The sequence below is a fragment of the Ascidia mentula genome, chromosome 8 (assembly GCF_947561715.1).
Source record: "Ascidia mentula chromosome 8, kaAscMent1.1, whole genome shotgun sequence".
Lineage (NCBI taxonomy): Eukaryota > Metazoa > Chordata > Ascidiacea > Phlebobranchia > Ascidiidae > Ascidia > Ascidia mentula.
The window spans coordinates 2,426,983-2,448,715 of record NC_138573.1 but is presented as its reverse complement, the minus strand read 5'-3'; the positions used below and the strand labels follow the sequence as shown (position 1 = coordinate 2,448,715).

Below are 21,733 nucleotides of genomic sequence, written 5' to 3'. Positions count from 1 at the left end.
AAAAGTTTAGTTTGTGGGTGGACGTTACAAAATTTCGAGAAAAAACATTAACCAGAAAATTGACTTGCAGCTTGTTTACGATTTCTTTACGCACTTATCACGAGGTTCACGCTTCAATGCATTTGACAACACACAAATCTCAAAAAGTTGCGTTAGCTTTATCAGAATCACACAGTTAGTTTTCTTCCTAAGATGAGATATATAATTGTTAAGCGTGATTTGTGATGGTTCTGCTTATAGGGTGAATGTTTTAGTCACTAGGATAAATGTGGCCAACGCAAAATTTGTCTGGGTTCGTTCGTAGGAAAAGCCTGTGTTGAGTAGGTGTTTAATTATCAGTACATTCAAACCCGTTTTAATTCTTATGTCATATTTTAGTACTAGGGTGTCCCGTGGTGCTTGTCACGCAAATATGACGGAGCCAACAAGCTTGATTGTGACGTCATCACTTGTAGCACTGCTGTCTGCCATGCTTAAACTGCTTCTGTTTCCATCATACACTTCAACAGACTTTGAAGTTCATCGAAATTGGCTCGCTGTTACGTATAGCCTGCCGTATTCACAATGGTATTACGAAAATACGTCGGAATGGACCCTGGATTATCCACCTTTGTTTGCGTGGTTTGAACGACTACTCGCCCATTTTGCAGTCTATGTTGATACAGATATGGTAGCGATATCTCAAAAAGCATACAAGAGTTTGGAGACATTGTATTTCCAGCGTGGGTCAGTTATTGTTGGCGATTTGTTTTTGCTAATAGGTGCTTACAAATGCTGCAAGGCACTTCCCAAACTTAAATCAAAGATTAAAGGAAACACACAATGTGAAAACGATACGCAGATCATATTTTTCACATTGATATCCTTCAGCTTTGGTCTTCTTATTGTTGATCACATTCATTTCCAGTACAATGGTTTTTTGTTCGGATTACTTTTCCTGTCATTTGCCAATATGAATAATGGTAATATCTTGTGGTCTTCATTTTGGTTTGCTGTTTTGCTGAATTTTAAGCACATATTTCTTTACATTGCACCAGTGTATGGTATTTACCTACTGCGTGTGTTCTGCATGGACATATGCAAAACTGGTATGGAGTTGGTCAAGTCTTTTCGCATCCAACGACTTTTATCACTGGGTATTGTTGTGATAGCTGTATTTGGCGCTACCTATGGACCTTTCTATAATCACCTTCCTCAGGTTCTATCAAGGCTTTTTCCATTTAAGCGGGGCCTGACCCATGCTTATTGGGCTCCAAACTTTTGGGCTATGTATAATTTTGTCGACAAGATGGCTGAAATTGGTTGTAGGAAGTTTAAGCTAATTGAAAGTAACTCCACTACCTCAAGTACAAGTGGATTGGTTCAAAATGTGGAACACACCATTTTACCTTATGTGTCGCCTATAGCAACATTTGTGTTGACATTTCTTTCAATTCTACCCTGTTTAGCAAAGATATTGGCACAGCCAGCAAAATCCCATGTAGCAAGTTTTAATCAGTTCATACGTTCCATTGCACTTTGTTCACTGTGTTCCTTCATGTTTGGTTGGCATGTTCATGAAAAAGCCATATTGATGGCAATCCTACCCATGACTCTATTAGCAATGAATGGAAATAAAGAGGATGCAAGGGTATTTCTGATATTGCAGACAGCTGGGCATTACAGTCTGTTTCCATTGCTTTTTACTCCCTTTGAAACAGTTACAAAACTGTGTCTGTTTTTGCTTTTCACAATTTTTGCGTTTATATCTGTTAACCATGTTTACCGCGATGAGGTACAACGGAATACCTGGCATTTGCCTTTACTCAATGGCACAGAGAGTTTGTATTTATATGGCATTGCACCTGTAGAAATATGCTGTAATGTAATTTCAATCATGCCAGTTTTTCAGCGCTTTTCTTTTCTGCCGTTACTGCTAACTTCTATATACTGTTCAATTGGTGTAATTTACTCGTGGTTTCTGTTATACAGGCAAGCACTAACTGTATCTGAGATTTTTCCACCCAGCATACGCAAAAGTCCTATTAAAAGGCAGTTTAACAGATCATTCTCTTAACCAAGTTTTTCATGTATTTTTACTGGAGCTCAGTCTAGATTGTTTTGAACTAGAGTTGATTGTTGTGCATTGGTACATGGTTCTTGGTAAAACCAACAAATAGTGCTTTAAACTATCTATTGTGTATCTCTTTCAGATTTCGTGAAAATAGTGTGACAATGAAATTTATATGTGTGACATGAAGATGCATCTGGATCCACCAAAACTTAAGGCTAAGTTAAAGGAAGTAAACAAGGCTTTAAACAAGAGCCCAGTTGATATTGCTACCTTAAGGAAGTTGTGCATTTCCCCTGGCGGGCTTATAAGTAGGGAGGCCAGGAAAAAAGTCTGGCCACATTTGCTTGACGTCCATGAAAAGCCTGTTTCATATCCGGAAGACCTACGACAACACCATGAGTGCAGGCAAGTTATTTTGGATGTTGAACGCTCTGGAAAGAGATTCCCGGATGGAATGTCTGAGGAAGAACAACAGTCTTTGCAAGATAAGCTTACAGATTTAATTCTGGGTGTTTTAACAAAGCATCCTGAGTTGCATTATTACCAGGGTTACCATGATATTTGCATAACATTTTTACTGGTTTGCGGTGAAAAGGCGTCATTGGCTATGGTAGAAAAAGTGTCAACCCATCATTTAAGAGACTTTATGGATCCAACCATGGATAGCACAACCCACATACTAAACTATTTGATTCCAATACTGAAAATGGCAAACCCCAAACTGGTGGAATATTTGGAAAAGTCAGAAGTTGGTACAATATTTGCTTTAAGTTGGCTTATCACCTGGTACAGTTACGTAGTGCCAGAACAAAGCGACATTGAGCGCTTGTACGACTTTTTCTTGTCCTGTCACCCGCTGATGCCTATCTACTTTGCTGCACAAATCGTTTTAGACAATGCCAACAAGATTCTCGATGGGGAATGTGAAATGGCCAGAATTTATCAGCTGCTGTTACAGATTGCAAGAAAACCTAACTTGCCCCTTGAAACTTTAATCCAGCGCTCCTCCGACTTCTACATCCAGTTTCCACCCTCTGTGTTAGCCCATGATGCAGCAAACTATTACAAAGAAAACTTAGCAATATCAACTTTTTGTGACTATGCCTTGGTTGCCAAACACGAAGCACCAGACATTGTGCTGCAAAGAATGGGTTTGGTGACAATAAATGAAACAAAACAAGTAAAACAGCCTGAAGCCGGCTGGAAAAGGTCTTCCAAAACAGTTGCAATTGCGTTAAGTGGTGCAGTTGGAGCAGCTTTGCTGGCCGTTGGTGGAAGGGCTGTGGAATGGGTGCCCCAATTGTTTGGCTACATGTGACTGCTGTTGACAGCATTTGTCAAGCCCTCCACTGTTAATTCATGCAATATGTTAGTTTATGTTTACAGTATTTTGTGTGCAATAACGTCATATTCTATTCTGCTGGCTTGTTTTCATTTTTCTTGGTTGTATGAAAAAGTGCACACAGTATCGAATTTTATTGTTAAAAGTACTTTGATTCTTGTTCATGTTTTTGTTTAACATTTCAAAGCTACACAGAAGTGCTGGTGATTTTTTTATTCAACAAAGGCCTTGAAAAAGATTTATACGTTTAAAATTGTAATAGGATTATGTTGGTGTTATTTAATTCAGGGTAAACTAAAATAATCGAGTGTTGTATTGCATGTTACCTTGTTACATATACATTTTACTTCAATTACCAGGAATACATAGGACTTGTCAACAGCATGCCTGAGCATGCTCTGAAGGCAGGCAAGCGCTCTGAACATCCGGTTGCAACTGGGACTCCATCTTTTCTTGCAATACTCTACAACATCGCACTGATCCGATCAGTAATAAAATGGATCATCCGGATGCTGACCGGAACCTGTGAGATTCAAAGGATAGTCATGAAAAATAACGCTGGCACTTGTACAGTGAAAATTGGTGCGTAACTAATGCATGGCATATGTCATCTTTGTAGCATCTGTGATGGTTTAAGAAAGAGATAGGATTTTTTAATAATTTATGGTTGTTTGGTCTCAGACGCAGTTGCACAAAACTCTGCTACCAGATGTAATTATAGACAGTTCACTATTTTTACATTAAATTCATGAATATGTAAAACATGCCAAAAATCACTTGGCTGGAAAGAATATGGGTTTTGTTGTAGCAATATGTGAAAATAATAACTAAAAATTTTAACAAAATCAAAATAACAAAAACATTAATTTTGTAAAATTTTTTACAGAGGATTATTTGCGGCGATCTAAATTTCAAGAATTGCGTGAAATTGTTGATGCGGAACCAGTAAATATGGATGATGCTGTCAAGCAAATAATGCAAATCAAGCATATTGTGGCTGACACTAATCCAAAGTATGCCAGTGTAGTATATACTTATTGGGCGTACTTTTTACAAAACTATGCTGTATGTTTGAAGGTTTTTTGGAGTGCTTCGAGTCTGTCTTGAACAAATACATGGGTATAATTCACTATTTGTTGAAGTCGAATCACTGAGGACCGAAAAATACGACTGTGAAAATGATGAACATGAAAAACTGTTGTTAAAGGTAAAGAGCTTGTTTCTTATTTAAAACATGCAAGCTAAAAAAATTGGGGTTTATCTTGACAATTTTTACATTCAATTTAAAAAAAATCTGTCTTAAGATGTACACAAAGAACCAGCTGCATTCTATGGTTAAGATCAAAATTTTTCAATATAAGTCAAAAGATGTAAGAATGGTTGCATTTTGTTAGTATGTGTATAAAATGCTTATAAACCTTGTTCCTTGTCTTGTAAACGAAATATGTTGTTCGTTTGGATGTGTGCGTTTATAAATCCTGTAGTGGAGAAGTCAATTTGGTAAACTGATTTGTTTTTGTAGTTATGGAAACTTATGCAACCCAACGAACCTTTGACGGACAGAATATCAAAACAATGGGGAAATATTGGATTTCAGGTGAACTTCTTTTGTGTGATTGGAAAAACTGCGTACTGTCATATATTTGCCTTTCAAGATGTGTTTACCAAAATCATAAATAGCCTTTCAACTTCCGATGTATATATGTATATAGACTGTAACACACCGCTGTTGTGGTGGCGATTAACGATAATGTTATTCTTACCTGTACAAACAACACTGCCCACATGGAATAGTTGCATATAGTTAAAAAAACAAGCATAACAATCCAACACACAGCCTTATTGTTGTCAGTTGTGTGATGTCTAATTGGTCTGTTTATCATAAATAACCAACATTAATAAAGCATGGTTGTGTTTAAAGGGCGACGATCCTAAAACAGATTTTAGAGGGATGGGAATTCTGGGTTTGAACAATCTTGTTTATTATGCTGAACACTATCCCAAGCATGCAGCCAAAACATTACAGCATTCACTGCATCCTAAATATGGGTAAGCAACTAATTGAGCTCTTCTATACACAACAATGAACTGACTCTTAATGTGAAACTCCTGTTGCTGCCAGGCTTATTGCAATTTAAACTGTACTGCTCTTCTGGCAAAAAATATACATGCTGTATTTTTACGACGTTTCGTCTGATTGTTAATGATCAAATGCAGCACTTCTAGCTTTCAGCCTGTGCAGCATAGTTTTTTGATACTACCAACTACTGTATTACTATTTATTTTGTCAACTAAAAGTAGGCATTGTATTCTGTTTGCTCTAGATATTCGTATGCAATAGCTGGTATCAACATAACTAGCATGTCTTATGAACTAATGTGCAATGGATTGCTGAGAACTCACTTCTACAACACAGTTCAGGGAAAACCCCTAATTAAAGATTTTCATGAAGTATTCTGTAAGTAAACTTCAAATTATACTTTTATCGGGTCTGTTTAAAGATATTATTGTGGACATTATACGTCTGGAATGCTGGTATGTGTGGCAGTATAAGTATCTGCACCGATGGATTTCGCAAGGAAAGTTGTTACGTTTATAATATTGTGGTCGTTTTCACCGTTCTCTTGCAATTTTTTCGTTGAGAAAAAACGTTTCTTAGTCGGAATAACAATCAAACGGAAAACGTTATGCTATGACTCGACCAATTCATTTCACGACCGCATTGTTGCGTACGAAAAATTCAGAAGGTTTTTGTATAAAGGGTCTCAAACCTCTGCTTGTAGAAACGCCCTTTAGTACGAACCGTATGCGGGTTTCCTTGAATTAGTCATTTTTCCTACTTTCAATATTTTTGCTGTTAAGGTCATGCAAGTATATATTGTCAGCGTTTATTTAAATAAGTGTAGGAACTGGTGATGCCTTTTTAGGCGAAATATATTTGTCATTTTGATCGTTATATTGAACTTACATTGAAATACAAATTACCAAGTTTTTTTGCTGAACGTAACTCTTATAGAAGCAGTAAAACGTCAGGACTGTTATTGTGACAAAACAATGAAGGTCAGTGACGTGTTTTCAAGGTTACCTCTTCCACGAGTTCGACGAATTCTGGATGAAATCGGAACCAGAAAACGTGATGGCGTTCAGCCGCGTGAGGGCGCAATACCTCAAGACCGTCATCGATGTTCTCTCGTACGCTCCTAAAGCCTCGTTGCTAATGGAAACGTGATGTATACCTCCAGCTTTGCAAGACGGGCCCGTTTTTCAGTGTTGGCCGTATGATACGATTCGTGTTTTTTCGCAAAGACGTGTATTGTGTGTTTTTTAAGTGAGCAACAACCAAAATCCTGACCCTAAAGTGCTCGTCTTGCTTGAGATATAGAGCAAAGTTGTACGTTAACGCAGCATATACGTATTACAAATTTGTTTTATTTATTGTCTTGTTGCTGCTCGAGGTAAATTGTAGTTTTCTGAAATACTGCGCCGCCCATCGTGCCGTTTTGCACCGTACATTATAATCCGGCTGATAAGACGTAAATGACCGCCGTGTCGTGTTTTTTTATCCTCCCGGCGTTCTTCAACTATGTTACCCCGGTGTGTTTGTACCTTAAAACAAGTGGCGTTTCTTTGTGTTTGTACCTGTCAACTTGTTCGGACGTTGGGAATTTTACTGCGTATAAATGGTATATAAAGCGCGTTATAAAAAAGTGTGACATTCACGCCAACTATTGGATTGTGCTCATTCGAAAGACATGAAGCCACCGAACGATCATATTTGCTGCGGTGAACTTCGTACAATGCAAGCCGAACCATGGTGACATACGACTGAATATAAGTTTAGTGAGAGTTCTACACAAGTTTTGAAAACATGACTAACAGTCATGAAGGATATACCGTTCAGATAGTCTTGGTTGTGCTGAAAAGTTCATTTCTAGTTATCGGAATACCAAAATAAAAAATTCTGGCAGTGAACGTAAGCTACACAACCAAGTATCAAGAAATTTCTTTTTCAAACTACTGGCAACCCAGGACATTCAAAACAGGCGTTTTCATGTTTCTGAGAGTAAATACATCTTGTGGTTGTCGAACGCTTGACTTGAACCCTTTTTCAGTTGAGCGAATTTAAACATTAGTTCATCCGCTTGGTGGGGCAAAGCGTCACCAAAACTGTTGGGCAAAAAACGAGAGACCTTACATGCGTCTTATGGCTTTAACCCAAAAATAATGGGATATCGGGATTTGTCAGACAATTAAGTAGTTTTTCTTAGTTCAAAAGCACATAAAAGTAAAATATATTATAACTACGCGGACGTGTCACAATCACGAAACAGGAAAATGAACGGAAAATAGAAACTTGATGCATCTTCACCTAAGTTCGTTAAAATAATTGTTGCTTGCTTGAGTTCGTATACTTTGTATGCTATGGAAAACATCCATAGTATTTTAAAGTTTGACACCATGTGGTAATGAGATGTCACTAGTTAAAGTGCCTAATATAAACTACATGGGATTGAAAGCAATCCGATTACATTAGGGCTCGTATTGTACGAGTTCCATTAAAAAACTAATTGGCATTAGATATCAGAACGCACAATCGCATGAGACCCCAATTTCTTGTGAAACTTAGGGTATACTTTTGTGTAAAAAAATTTTTGCGGGTGTTCATCGCAAGGATGTACAAGGATGACCTCGCAACAAAACAATGGACTTCAGTTTGTGAGGGTTGGCACATTGTAAACTAATTAATATGAAAACTTGACGAAGATATTTGTATAATGTTTCTGTTGCTGCCAGGCATATTGTAATTTAATAGTGTGTTCTTCTGGCACAATAAAAACGTAACTTTATTGACCGACGTTTCGCCTGTTATCCAACAAGGCTTCCTCAGGGTAATGGTACAGCACACAACCAACGCCAAGGAAAATGTACCACCACGAAAAAATATATAACGCTAACACCGCTTGTGAAATCACGTGATGTTATCAAAAGGGCGGGAAACAACAGTTACAGAAGATATTTGTGTTTGGGGTAAAAATTTTGTAGCTGAAACAAAGCACACCACCTTACCAGTTGGACAAAACGTTGTCGTAAGAAACTGTTAAACATTCCTGTGTTTACATTGTTGCCATTAAAATACCTCACTTTATGGCTCGACAATCATTGGAACAAAAGGAGCATGCGTCATGTTTTGGTAATAATCTACACCGCCAGCGTGATGGTGTACCAGCGTGCGTCGCCATTCCCGCCATTTGTCGACTGACACCGGTTGTGAACAAATAATAACTTTTACGATGTTAAAATCGTTTTACAAAAGTCACTGAAGCTTTGGATTGCGGTAAACGAGGTTGGATTGAATTGTTTTTGAAGAATGTCCACCTTCGAGATGGATTCCGTCTCGGTGAGTGTTTCAAACTGTTTTTTTTATTGGTGTTTTAGTTATTTTTCTTTGGCAACAGTTCTCGGTTCTCATAGCATTTAACTTCGTAACAGTTCGCAATATCTAGAGTTGACTTTCGAATTCTATGTTGATATCTGGAGTCGTTAGAAGTGTCACACAGTGCGCAACGTGTTGTTTCATTCCAACGATAACTTAATTCGACAAGCCCAATTCTGCTTGTACAAACTCCCTTTTCACATCTCTCCGTAGTCAAGCCCTATGACTCAGCAATTTCGTACGTTGGGAGCGAAACTACAGGCGAAACCAGGTTGCGTCGTTGAATGTCCTAAGATTGTGTATTTAAAATTTTGCGCAACAAGACTGTTTGTCAAAACCCAAATCGCATTAATCAAACAATCCACTAATTAACGCCCAAATCATCTCTCAAGGCTTTTCTTTGGCGACTACAGGTTGGTTGCGATCCATTTGTCTCTCATTTAAATAACATTTCGTTATTCAAGTTGAAAGAAGGCGCGCCGACGGAAGCCAAAGTCATATCTGCGTGATGGAACTGCACGTTCCTGATTAAACCGTCTTGCGACGTTGTCAAAAACCCCAGGTCAAACATATGTTAAATACACGTACGTGTGTTATGTAGGAACAGATACCAACAGGAAACACAGATTTGTAAACATATACTACATAAAGTTATGTGGTATATAACCACCCCATTTGCTTTCCCCGGCGTTTAACCACGTTCAGAGCCACAAGGCTGCGTCCCAAATTGTCGCTGTCCACCATCAATTTCAACGCGTGCCTTTCTGAAAACTTAACAGGTATACTAGAAGAAAATACGTCACAATGATAATTGAGCTGCAGACAGTGCACATTGTTTCGAACTATTAGAGTCTCATCCGTGTAGCTGGTAACTGAGTATGGTCGTTAGCGAACCGACAAGCCACCAGTTAACAGTGGCATTGATAAAACCAGATTGGTAGCAACACTACTGTCTGAAGGTCACTATTCAGATATAATAATGGGTGATAATTAGTGGCACAAAACAGTCGGAATTTTTGTTTCTTTTCGTGTAAGTTTATTAATGCTTTTCAAAACGAACGTACAAATACTAACAGGAAAAATTTACAAGAAAAAACAACACGAAACATTATGAAATGAAAGTAACCCCCTCAATTACAGTTAACGTGGGAATATTTTGATGAACTTTGTTGGGGTTCAAATTCTTAAACTTGTTTATTAGCCGCCGGATTCTTTTGCCATTAATTTAATGACAAACGTTGTCGAAAGAAACCCTAAAAACTAGGGGCCGTTTCATGCAACATGTAACAAATCCAAAGGCCTTTGAATGACCGTGTCGTTTATCTCAAGCCAGATTTGGACCAAACAGCTCACTGAGTCGCCACGATAATAATTACCCGACAAAGTTTGCGGTTTCGCTGAATAATGTCGAGTTTTGGCAAGTTACAAAAACCGGGTTTTACAACATTTACAACGTGTATTCAACAGGTCGCAAAACGGCCATAAAGCGCTCATAAAATATGAAATGTCGATCAAAGCCTAGCTTAGCGATGAAGGTTACCGGTTTTATTTGGCTGTTGATGGGAGCGGCGTGTTGAGTATAAAAGACGCTTTACAGTCAACAGGATCGACTAAACGATCCGGGGTTGAACGAAGGTTGAATATAACAGAATTTGGTGCGAGGAAATTTTTTTGTTCTCCTGCAAAATCAGGTAGGTCAAAACAAGTTGCAGCGAAAAAAGTTCTTTTTGTGATGGACGTTAATATAGGCGTTGGAGGCATTTAATGACCGATTATTTTCCCTTTTAATTTGTCCAAAAAGGAAAGGACTGAATTAAAAATGTTGTACCGCCCTGCAGGGCAATCACCTTCCTCGTTAAATTGATTTTGTAACGACAAAATGTTTGGGACAGCGAACCTACTTTAATTGGCGCTGCAAAACTGCCTCCATGGACTTTGCTAGGGAAGCGTCAATACCGTTATAGCCCGACTCTATTTATTTTGTTCTGCATTGACGCAAGCAGGTTGTTCGCAGAGAAGAGTCTACATAATTGCGGTTTAGAATGCCGGTAATCTTGTTTTCACAAAACATTTATGATGTTGAACTTAAAATTAACTATTTAGGCCCTAAACTGTACCGGTATTGACTTCGTCTGGTTTAAATCGGTTTATATTTACTAAACCTACCTGCGATGCACGGACTAATGGCTAACTGAAGAATTTAATCTGTGACGTTAGCTAAATTGAGAATGGGAAAATTTATGGTTCTTTTGCAACCTTTGGAGTTTTTTTTCTTGTCCTTTTCAAGGTGCAGTAAATAGATTAAACCAAAATAGGGATTAAACCGTTTTTGTTGAGGCGTTTAGAGTTGTAACAGTTTGTTCAAACCGCCTGCTCAAAAAGTACTTCTTTAATGGCAATAATTTAAATTTTAACAGTGAGGAACGACTTGACCCTGGACAAACTATTTTCTGTTCTTATTTCTTTGAATCATTCCTGGCGAACTTGCATGTTACGACGTTCGTTCGAAACAACCCGCAAATTTCACCACGCTTGTTTTACATTACAGAGAAGACGCGACAGTTTAGCTGAGGGCAACTGGGGATTTTCAGAAGGCCCGGAATCAATCGCGACAAGTAAGTTGGGTGGAAACTACACTGGTGATTTTCAATGCACAAACTAGGTAGTTTCTGTGCAAGTGCTTTTATTGAAATATGTTAAAATGTCACAGGCTATTTCTGATTACGTAGCCACAGGAAAATGTTACCTTTTGTTGCATGGCTGGAAAGGGCTCTGCTCTCGAAAATTTATGAATGTTTTTCCGGGAAGACGTTTTACCGAATATGTTTTTTTTTTAATTACAAGAAAGAATTCTGAGTATAAAGAGACTGGCCCATATTGTTATTAACACTGTCATGTTAAAATAAGACGTTTCGACAAAAACTTATGAATTGTGTCTTGAAGAGTACAAATCTGTATTGTGTGGAATTCGAAATTCCTGAAACACATGCGAAACTCATGTTTCGACGCTCCCACGTATTTGCGTCCGTTGGGGGGGGAGGAATTAAAATGTCGCGGGAACATGATTCGCAAACCTGTTCTACATGCTCTGAGCACACTACTGCGCGTGCTTGTTCGGATTTGCCTTTTTAAAGTAATTTCACTAAAACAAGTAAATTTCAAGTAAAACAAGCAATTTGCGCCGGATGAAACAGGTTAAAGCATGTTTTGATCGTTTTACGTTGGTCTTTGACACCCCGCTTGTCAAACACGTTTTCGTGCTTTTCGAGTGAAATTTTGATTTCTTCAAATTTTCGGGAGAACGGGAAATCTGTAAATTTAACGAACAATGACATTTTGGATATTGCAGCGGGTATGAAATATTTTTTTATTTTTCTTTGTGAAAATACCAATAATGAACTGTGAAATTTTTTTTTTTCAATTCTGCTTAACAAGGCGAAAAATTGATTCACCGCAAAAGGGTGAAGGTTACTTTTTGAAAAACATTGTCGCGATTCATCCCTTTCTCGTTTTTCGCTCAGTATCGCGATATTCCGCCCCACCTCCAAACCAATCACAGCTTTGCGACCTTCGTTGCAGGCGAATAAATATTAATCAAGCGGAATAATCGCCTGCACTTTTCCAGTCAAACCATAAATCCCTGATCGTAAACCAGCAATAAACCAACTATCGCACGCTCACATTGTATTGTTACTTTGTATTTTGTACAAACACGGAGCAATGTGGTGCATGGCAATAACATGTTGTTGCCGCCGTAAACTTACGTATACCTGACGTCGTTAGTTGTGACGTCACCGTCGTTCAGCATCCTCTAATAAGGCCTATGAAGCAACCAACTTTTGACAACACAGCGTATTTTAACATATATTATTTCTATATTACACTTTGTGCATGACCTTCTGCAAAATACCTTATTAACAAAGCAAATAACGCAATAGGCGAATGTTACCACGTTGCCTTTTTCAGTAGTTACGAATCCAGTGAAATAACAACAAGTGATTTCAGTTTAACGATATTATATTAACACTGATGTTCATTCAGACGACGACATAGGATACGGCATGGCCTTGCACACTGGACGCCGAAGGACCATTAGTGCCGTAAGTGATGTAACAAACGCGATGGGCCCACGCCGGGTCGACGATGACGTTACTCAGCTCGGAAACGACCACTACATGATTCGCAGGAGGGCAACGAAAATCTACGTCAAGTAAATATTGCCCTTTATTGATATTTTACGCCTCAAATCGTCGCACTATCAAGTCGACAGGTAAAAGTGCAGGGGGCTACTAATGTTAAACATTTATTCCAGGAAATCAACTGCACCAGTCTACTAATTTTTTTTACATACATGTGTGTGATTTATTTTTCATTTCATAATGATTGATGTAGGTTGTAGCCCACTGGGATCTGACATGAAACTTTGCCCAAATACACAACCCCCTTTTGTTACGTCACAAAAGAGATTCGCGCGGCAGAATGGCGGACTTTTCAAAAGTTTGGTTAAAAAATCAATTTTTTGGCCGAGGAAAATCCCGCGTCGACGTGACTTGGCACTTTCCTGGGCTCGTTTCGTCGGAGAGTCTCCCGATTAGTCATCAGCAAGTCATCACTTGACATTGAACTTGACGAGACAACGCTCAGAGGGCACTCGACGGTCGAGAATTCGCAATCACGCCCTCCTATTGTTGACGTCAATAATGGGAGGTTATCGATTCAGGAAGTTTTTTCAGGGCGTCGATTATTCACGAACAGATGGGTTTTGCCACGTTCAAATAAAGGGAGTCGGGCGTATTTTTAGCTCTTTTAAACGCTGATCTTTTCGCATGGAATGCATGCTTATTTTGAGGAGAGAATATTTTATGTTTTTACCACAGCAAGTGAACGCACGCGCGGTATAACTAGGGCGTGCTTGCACCTTCGATGCACTTACGAGCGTGCTCGGTGAATTTAAGCTTGTTGGTTTACAGTGCCAATACTCAATAATGTTGATTTATTACGATGCAATTTTTGAATTAGGCTGGGCACGCTACAAATTCTATCATAAACTTATTACGTCACGTGCAATTATTTTCTGGAAAGTGCTAAACGAAAGAACTGTTGTAATATTTCAAACAGACCTGCTACAATAAATAAACCCTACCTAAAAAAATGATTATGTTTCAACCAGGCAACACCAACATAAATTAACTTGATTCTTTGCTCAACCAAGGGGCTTTCCCCAAATGGACAAGCTGGAGGCATTGCACGAGGAAGCGACGTTAAGTCAGCAGGAAAAGGAGGCTCAAACTCCGGTGGAAGAGGGCAGCAGTCAGTCGGCGTGGTCTCTATTTTCCAGCCTCTACGCCCTTCACATCATCCTGCTTATGACTGTATTAAAAACCACTCAGTTTACCACCCACGATGTAAGTCTGTTTTTTGAACGTTTGGATGTTGTTTAATGTTCCTGTCGAATATAAAATATGGCTATAGTTTTCAATTCGTATAATTATTTGAAAAACAGCAACAAAGCACAATTACATGTTTTTTTTGCCAAAAAAATATAAAAATAAAATACAACAACAGAGCCATAAAAATCATAGAAGCAGACAGTAGCGCCAACTGCACTTATGAGCCCTCACAGCTCGAAGTATTGCGCACCACTGCCCGCAGTTAAAAAAAACACGAATATTTCCACCAACGATATTGTTTTTGAACGAAATTTGGTTCATTAGTCTAAATCCCGTTTTTTTCACCAGGTTGACGCTGTATTCATTGATTACTTCCTAATTGTCCTTTATACACTATCTCTAATTTGGACGATCGCGTGTCGACCGCTTGCCACAGCTTGCTACCAGCACAAAGCGAGAATTGGATTCGCCAAAAGCAACCACGTCAACAATCGTTGGCTGAAAGGTATTAGAACAAGGGCATTGTTTAAACAATGGCTAAATTAGTCTCTTATTGTATAAGGTTGTTCAATTGTTAAGCAGCATGTTAATGGCATGTTGCATATGTACAGAGCACTCGTCGAGCAACCGCAGTTACTAAGCTTGATTTTGTGATTGCCAAAATGTTATTTTCAAATCTCCCCAAATGGTATTCACGAAATACAAACAAGTCCTGATTACGCAATATACCGAAACCGTCACTGAATCAACCGAAACTCATCATTAACCACACAGGAGTACTTTGCTTGTTCGGGCTCGCCATTATCATCAAGGACGGCTTGGAATTCATTGCCTTTCTGGGCATCGATAATCCCCTGTGCGAAGAGAAGGCTTTGTACGCGACAGTACCAGTCATACATGCAATATTCATCATATGCCAAGTCAACTTCCTCTTCCAGTACTCGAAAGTTTACATACAAGATTTCCAGGCTCTTGCGAGGTGAATTCGAGTTCATGTTTACATATGCTCTGTGTCTCCATGCAAATTGTGGGGGATTTGCCAAAATATGTTTAGATTCGGCCGAACATGAATACCTTTAATATCCAATGACGTCCGAAACTTCGGATTCGGTCCGGCACAACTGTATCAAACTGTACCCCAAAACAGATTAAAAGTGTTAGGGAAACTTAGCTTTACCAAAAATCAAGCGTTCTGCTCTACCCCTAATTTTCAACATCTCACTTGCAAGGTTTGGTGTCATGCAAGTGGTTGCTACGAATATGTCGATATGGATCGCGACCATCGCCGACGAGACTGAGGCTGCTCTGATGCATAGCGAAAGCCAGCACTCAACATCGAATGATTACGTCACTGAGGCTCCTCATAACAACAACTTGAGCCTACTTGATTCTCCGATCCGACAAGCGTACAGCGGATATCCCTCCTTCAGTCCGGCCCGTAAGATTTCTATTGTTTTCATGAAAATTTGTAATTGCAAAAAAGTGTTAACTCCTTTTCAATGAAATACAAAAAATAATCGTATTTAAGTTACAAAGCAACGCGTTATCTGATTTAAAAACGCTTAAATTTTCAGAATTTTAACAATGAAAATAAAAAAAAACAAGGTGAGGAAATTTTTAACCAAAAACGGATTTTTTGTTTTGCAGATTACCCGATTGAAAGAGCTGGAGGACAAGGTTTGTAAATTTGTTGTTACAACAAATCGACGTTCATTAGCGATTCAACTTGGGCTTGCGTGTTGGTTTCACTGGCATCGCACCTAAAGCTGGATCAATGCCACTTTTTCCTGACAAGTCCAAACGAGATGTGAAAAATAATACCCCTAGTTTGAACTTGTGACTCTGGGCAAACCAAACCCACTGCTCTGCGGGAGCTTAGTAGTTAGAGCGGATATATTAGATACCTCTGGTGTACAAGCGCACAACTTATCAGGCGTCCTTACACGTTTACATCGTGTATCTCCACCACCGCAATCAGACAAGACAGATCTATATGTTCGATAGACACCCTGTAACGGCCGTTCGCACTAGGACGATCCTTGTCATGGAACGACATGATACACATCTGCGTTAACTACATATTGTTGATTTATTGAATTTCATGAAATGATGTTGTGTTTTCCATATACTTGATTTTAGACTTGGGAATTTCTAAGCAGTTGTTGTAAAACACCAGTCATCTATAACGACTGTAAAGTTGCGAGTAAAATAATTACAAACTGCTAATTGTTACAGACATCCTCTTCTCTGGCAACTGTACTTGTGAGCAGGAGTTTTGTGCAGTGGTTGCTGTTGCGGAGGCCTTTCTCTTCCCTTTCGTCATCGAGTTCAGTTTGGTTGCTTGCTGCCTCCTGTACGTCACTTGGCGCAACATAGGGAAAGCACCGCACGTATGCGAGCATATCGTCAAGCCCAGTTACAAGTTCTACAGATCGTACAAAGGTACACACTCGATGGTATTTGAAACGTGAAGATTCAGCTAATGTTGGTGACTTTACAGGATAAAATCCATATGTTTTAACAAAATCCACATGTTTTAACAATAAAAAACACTACTGGTCGCGGACGGTAGTTTTAATACAAACTTTTTATATTATGTGCATCCAGTTGCGTAATGTAACAGCGCCGATTTAAACCAACTTCCTACTGTATTTATACATGTGTAGATGCAGTGGTGACATTCAGGGAGTTCGTAGGCTACCGTGCGAAACCTTTCTTAGAATTTGCGTACCGGTTGTTAAGTATAGCAACCCTGCCCATTCGCTCCAAATATTTCTGATGGAACCCTTCTTATGCATGTCAAACATCCAATACTGAGACACATCGGTATTCAGATATTTAACTACTCACTTATAATAATCCCCTATGACGCTTGGCTCTGTTTGCATTAACCCTTAACGATATTATTCCGTCAGCAAGTCAAACATTGTGGGTCGTTGCAATGCGGTCAAAGTCATTATCAGTATATTATAACTCCATAAATAATAGCTTTGAAATATTTGACAGGTTCCCTAAACTTTTTAGCATGGCGATAAATAACTCGAATCATATCCCGTCACGATTGTTTGTTTTTACGTCAGAAACGACGACTTCTATTAAAACCAATTCCGATAAAAATGTCCCAATCAACCCCACAGTGCAGTCTACCTAACGCCGTTAAAGTTACGACACATGCAGCTCCAAACTCCATTCCCAAGTCGTAAATCTAACTCGGCGTTATGACAGCGCAACTGAATGAAAAAACAAGCGGTTTGGATGAGGCGTCGTTAAATATTCAAGTAGCGAAGTGCTCAGATGGAATATCCGACCTCTACTAGGGTTGCGATTGTTTTACACACAAACTCTTCTTGTTTGCGAGCTCCTTTTTACGGCTTTTACTGCAACTAATTTTCAGCTATCGCGTGCGAACGAGGTGAAATCGCGTGCTTGCTATAAGGTCGTAAAACCCGATTCTGCTGTCCACTGCTGATAACGCTTCCCGGGGAAAAAACATTGTCATGGTACGCACGAATAAGGATGTTAAGGCGAATAAGGATGTTAAGGCTCTTAACCTTTTTGTGGTTGCGTATCACTTGGAGGTAAAACAATTTCGACGCGTACCACCTAGTTGAGTGTTTCAAAGCAACCTAGAGTTAGAGGAACAAACATTTTGAGGTCACTTACGATTTTATAAACTCGAACATATCCACAAATTGCGAAAGGTGCGCGCGTACCACCTGGAATGTCGTCGCGTACCTAGTGGTACACGTACCACCGATTGGGAAACACTACCTTAACACAATATTAACAGTTAAATTCCCTCCACCGGTAATTTAGTTGGCAAATAGTTAGTTATATCAGTTTATTAGGAAGAGCAGCTTATTTTCGTCTTACCGGTCATCTCACATGCAGAAACAGTATTAATTGCATATTAAAACAATTCAAGCAATTATGACCTCATAATCACAAATAAATCCAATTACAGTTTAAACAAAATTACCTCCTAAATGGGAATTCCCCTTCCACCCAGCTTAGAACCCCTGTGTGGGGGAAATACTTTGTGCAAGAGAATGTTACGATCTTTCAATTATGTTTTTGTTGTCTTTGCATCTATCAATATATGACTGCCTTTACGCCTTTTGAACACTGCTGGAAAGTTTTTCAATATGTTTTGATTCCGACTCTAACTATTTCTCTTCCTAGGTGCAATATTCGGGGGTTTGGCAATATTCGCTTGCATCGTAGTCATGGTCGTCTTGGGAACGGGCAATTCCGGTTTGCCCGCCGAGGAGAGAACTTACTTTACTGAGAGCAGATACCTCACTATCTACAACATCTTTCTGGTGGGCGCCTAATTTTGTGTAGTATTAAAAAAAACGCTACTGTAACGATAGTATTAAAAGTTAAAGATAAAAAACGTGACAACTTACAACAAATAAGCTGTATACAGTTGCGCACATTGCTTCGACCAATCAGATCTCATCAGTGCAGCTGTTTACTGATTACGGTCTTGCAGACAAAGAATATGCAACATTGTGATGACTTTGCAGTCGACGATATTGCCTCATTCCTTGTACAACTTATAGCAAATAAGAGGATTTGATTAAACGAATGAAGTTTCAAAATGAATGCACCAACGATGGCGTACTTTCTAGATAAAGGACTCCAATCTTGAGTTGCGTTTTCCCCCAATTTTAATATTTTCGAAATTACCGTTTGCAGATCGTGTTCGAACTTACAATGGTGGCCGCCTCTCTCCTGGGATTTTACCTTTTCAAGAAAAACTCGAACGGTTTTAAAAGTGGCGACGAAGACCATCTGGACAGCGTCCTTCTCATGCTGTGCCTGGTCGGTCCTGTGCTCGTTGGACTCTTCAACATCCTCGCGAACTCCATCACCCCGGAGAATAAAGTCGTCAACTCCTGGTTCCTGAACGTAATCTGGCCATTTTGTGACATTTTTCAATGTGTCGTTCAGGTTAGTTTCGCGCAGCTCCCGCAGAACGGTCCGAAACTTATGTGACTAAATTATAAACATATTTGAATCTCACGTCGTCAAACAAGTTATGTGGTGGGAATGTATTAAATTTGATAACGAAAATTTAAAAAATTCTTTATGCAACATGTGTATTTTTGGCACATATCACCTGCGTTTCCCATTGTTACGTATCGGAATTGTGGAAATTTAAACAAATACAGCCGAACCGTATGCCCATGCATCACCTTGTTGCTTGTAGGTCCTATTCATTCTGTATGGAATGAGACGTGCGCCGCTCACCTCAGATGATGACCTTGAAACTGCGGCAGAGGTCAAGAGGTATGAAACGCAAGTTAACGATCGTAATGTATGGGTCAACGTGAAGATTATGAAATTTCTTCTAACCAAATAGGAAAATATACATTCGCATCTCTATAAGTGTAGAGTCTTTGTGATAAACTAAGAAACGCCACGCTTAGTATCTCACACCAAACAGTGCACTGACTTAGTAGATTTTTTTTATGAGCTGCATAATAAATATACTATGAAATTACAAATTCGTATTATTGTCTCTATGCTTATTTATTTTAGTGGAATGTTGTATTGTCAGGGTACAAACTGCGGCAGTGCGCAGCAATACGTCGGAATTCGGTGATGACGGAAGAACGACGGACGGTCAAAGTTACTACGGGGGTTTATCGAATCGCTTCGGGATAGCAAGCGGTCTTCGTCCTGCCGCACTCATGACTGCGAGTCTTACAGCGATCCGGAGTCCTCCGATGGAGCGGATGGACGAGATCGAGAGCCTGGAGGAGCAGGAAGAAGACGAGAAGATAAAAGAGCCATCTTTTCAACCTCAGCAAAACAGCGGAAACAGTAACACCCCAAGTTCGTCTCGAAGCGACCCAGTCGAAACCACTACCGGTGAATCCTCAGCTCGTGGTGACGTCACAAACGAAAGTGCGCCGCAAGTGGCCGTAGTTGGCCCAATGCGCGATCACAACAGCAACGACAGGAAATCGCCGATTGGCCGCGCGCGCGAACGCGTGGACTCGGATTCTGGGTATGACAACACTGTGTTCATGGATGACCTGGAGGGAGTGCGCTCAGATGTTGGAACAGCCGCGTATGGCAACGTCACCAACAACATGAACCACCCAATTAAGATCGTCACTGAAACCAAGGTCGCCCATCCAGACAGATCTCGATTGCTTCTACGAAACGTCGTCATTTATCTGATTGTGTCCAACGCTTGCCTATGGATGTTCTGGTCACTAGAGGGCACAGCGTTCCTGGTGTACACTTACAATCACATGTATTATTCCACGAGCGTTTGGACCACCATAGCCATGATATGTAGGCCGCTGAGCATTTTCTTTCGCATGCATTCCGCCGCTTGCCTCTTCGAGATCTGGTCGTTCGCCTAATGCAACATCTTCTGGTGGTAATTTGAATGATGAAGGGTTTTTTTTTCACTGACGCTCATCGAAGTTTGTAACACTTTGCTGGCTAAATTGCCAGCTATTGGATGACGTAATACAAAACCAACGTAAATAATCATAAGGCTTTATCTTTACTTCAATGGTGTAATCGTACAAGGACCTTTTAAAAGACACGCAAGCAAGCTAAAACTGTATCAGCGATCTTCTGTTGCTAACATCGCAAGTCGTTCGTTGAAAAAGGCAATCTTAACAGACACAGTCAACAGAATAAAACCAGGTCATCATATTTGCTCAGCACTTTGTCCTATATATTGGTTATTGTGTTTTCTTCTGCAAACGTGTACAAAGTGTCGGCCACAAACTTTCCTCTCCACCCGTGCTATTTGTGTTGTATTCGCGCCGGAGGCATTTTCATTCGTAACATTTTCATGTAGGTTTCGGTTGTAAATTCGTGTGGAGAGCTTTTGCAATGCCAATAGTTGATCGAAGGTTTGTTGCCATGGTGAACAAGTGCTTTGCCCAATGACATGTCAGTATTATTTTGTGCATTGAACAAAAATGCCTATGTCTTCAGTGTGTGTTTGCTTGGTGCACAGGTGTAAAGCAACGTAATATTAGCGATTTTGCCCTTTCTGCGCGTTCCTATGCTTTATCGTCCGCGCCTACGTCCAATGAGTTTGCGTTTCCGCTGTTCCCGCCTATGCTCTAATATACGTCGCCCAACAGAATCTTTCTGCGTTTAATTCCAATGTAGTTTTTCGTTAATAAACGCCGAAAAAGTTAACCTTCTGCTACTGGGACATTGCATGCAAGGTAAATTTCCTAGATTTAGCTCTTTTGAGGCGAATGCTCTCTTACTGCGTTAACCGCGACTGTACATATGACGTACTTTGACACGCCTCCGCCACGCCCCTCGACCTAATCAGCGCTTGTCTCTCGCCGGCCCTGATTAGCAAGCGGTGCTTGTGCAAGCGAACGATCAGGCAATTTTGTCCTTGTTCGACCTAATTTGATGTTTTGTTCTTCGTTGGCCGGATACCTTGTTGTTCCGTCGTTCATTAGGTCAGTGGACAGAAAGGAACAAGTAGACGGTTTGCTGCAAGGGTGCAAGTTACA

General features: G+C 39.8%; 4 protein-coding genes across 4 annotated transcripts; all 4 read left to right on the top strand.

The window, feature by feature from the left end:
• The first annotated feature begins 295 nt into the window (after nt 1-295).
• Nucleotides 296-2,114, top strand: LOC145912377 (dolichyl pyrophosphate Glc1Man9GlcNAc2 alpha-1,3-glucosyltransferase-like). Its single transcript, XM_082999832.1, has 3 exons — nt 296-1,302; nt 1,341-1,393; nt 1,449-2,114. The coding sequence occupies exons 1-3, from the start codon at nt 365-367 to the stop codon at nt 2,054-2,056; spliced, it is 1,599 nt and encodes a 532-aa protein (XP_082855958.1). The 5' UTR covers nt 296-364; the 3' UTR covers nt 2,057-2,114.
• Nucleotides 2,115-2,225: 111 nt separating this feature from the next.
• On the top strand, nt 2,226-3,371 carry LOC145912379 (TBC1 domain family member 20-like). Its single transcript, XM_082999833.1, has one exon. The coding sequence runs from the start codon at nt 2,226-2,228 to the stop codon at nt 3,369-3,371; it is 1,146 nt and encodes a 381-aa protein (XP_082855959.1).
• Nucleotides 3,372-3,750: 379 nt separating this feature from the next.
• LOC145912380 (ELMO domain-containing protein 2-like) lies at nt 3,751-7,117 on the top strand. Its single transcript, XM_082999834.1, has 7 exons — nt 3,751-3,977; nt 4,282-4,408; nt 4,473-4,602; nt 4,918-4,992; nt 5,317-5,444; nt 5,720-5,853; nt 6,476-7,117. Exons 1-7 carry the CDS (start codon nt 3,779-3,781, stop codon nt 6,622-6,624), a joined length of 942 nt encoding a protein of 313 aa, XP_082855960.1. The 5' UTR covers nt 3,751-3,778; the 3' UTR covers nt 6,625-7,117.
• A 3,315-nt stretch (nt 7,118-10,432) lies between these two features.
• Nucleotides 10,433-21,242, top strand: LOC145910755 (uncharacterized). Its single transcript, XM_082997957.1, has 13 exons — nt 10,433-10,520; nt 11,378-11,444; nt 12,871-13,039; nt 14,042-14,234; nt 14,568-14,724; nt 14,994-15,198; nt 15,449-15,657; nt 15,867-15,896; nt 16,455-16,661; nt 18,402-18,541; nt 18,921-19,133; nt 19,435-19,514; nt 19,786-21,242. The coding sequence occupies exons 3-13, from the start codon at nt 12,891-12,893 to the stop codon at nt 20,600-20,602; spliced, it is 2,400 nt and encodes a 799-aa protein (XP_082854083.1). The 5' UTR covers nt 10,433-10,520; nt 11,378-11,444; nt 12,871-12,890; the 3' UTR covers nt 20,603-21,242.
• The last annotated feature ends 491 nt before the right edge of the window (nt 21,243-21,733 follow it).

Coding starts and splice junctions, on each gene's coding strand:
- LOC145912379 (XM_082999833.1), top strand. CDS start 2,226: ATGTGTGACATGAAGATGCATCTGGATCCACCAAAACTTAAGGCTAAG.
- LOC145912377 (XM_082999832.1), top strand. CDS start 365: ATGTCATATTTTAGTACTAGGGTGTCCCGTGGTGCTTGTCACGCAAAT. Junction 1,303..1,340: donor GACAAGATGGCTGAAATTGG/TTGTAGGAAGTT, acceptor GTAACTCCACTA/CCTCAAGTACAAGTGGATTG. Junction 1,394..1,448: donor AACACACCATTTTACCTTAT/GTGTCGCCTATA, acceptor TACCCTGTTTAG/CAAAGATATTGGCACAGCCA.
- LOC145912380 (XM_082999834.1), top strand. CDS start 3,779: ATGCCTGAGCATGCTCTGAAGGCAGGCAAGCGCTCTGAACATCCGGTT. Junction 3,978..4,281: donor CACTTGTACAGTGAAAATTG/GTGCGTAACTAA, acceptor AATTTTTTACAG/AGGATTATTTGCGGCGATCT. Junction 5,854..6,475: donor AGATTTTCATGAAGTATTCT/GTAAGTAAACTT, acceptor CGTGTTTTCAAG/GTTACCTCTTCCACGAGTTC.
- LOC145910755 (XM_082997957.1), top strand. CDS start 12,891: ATGGCCTTGCACACTGGACGCCGAAGGACCATTAGTGCCGTAAGTGAT. Junction 13,040..14,041: donor GCAACGAAAATCTACGTCAA/GTAAATATTGCC, acceptor TGCTCAACCAAG/GGGCTTTCCCCAAATGGACA. Junction 15,199..15,448: donor GATTTCCAGGCTCTTGCGAG/GTGAATTCGAGT, acceptor CTCACTTGCAAG/GTTTGGTGTCATGCAAGTGG.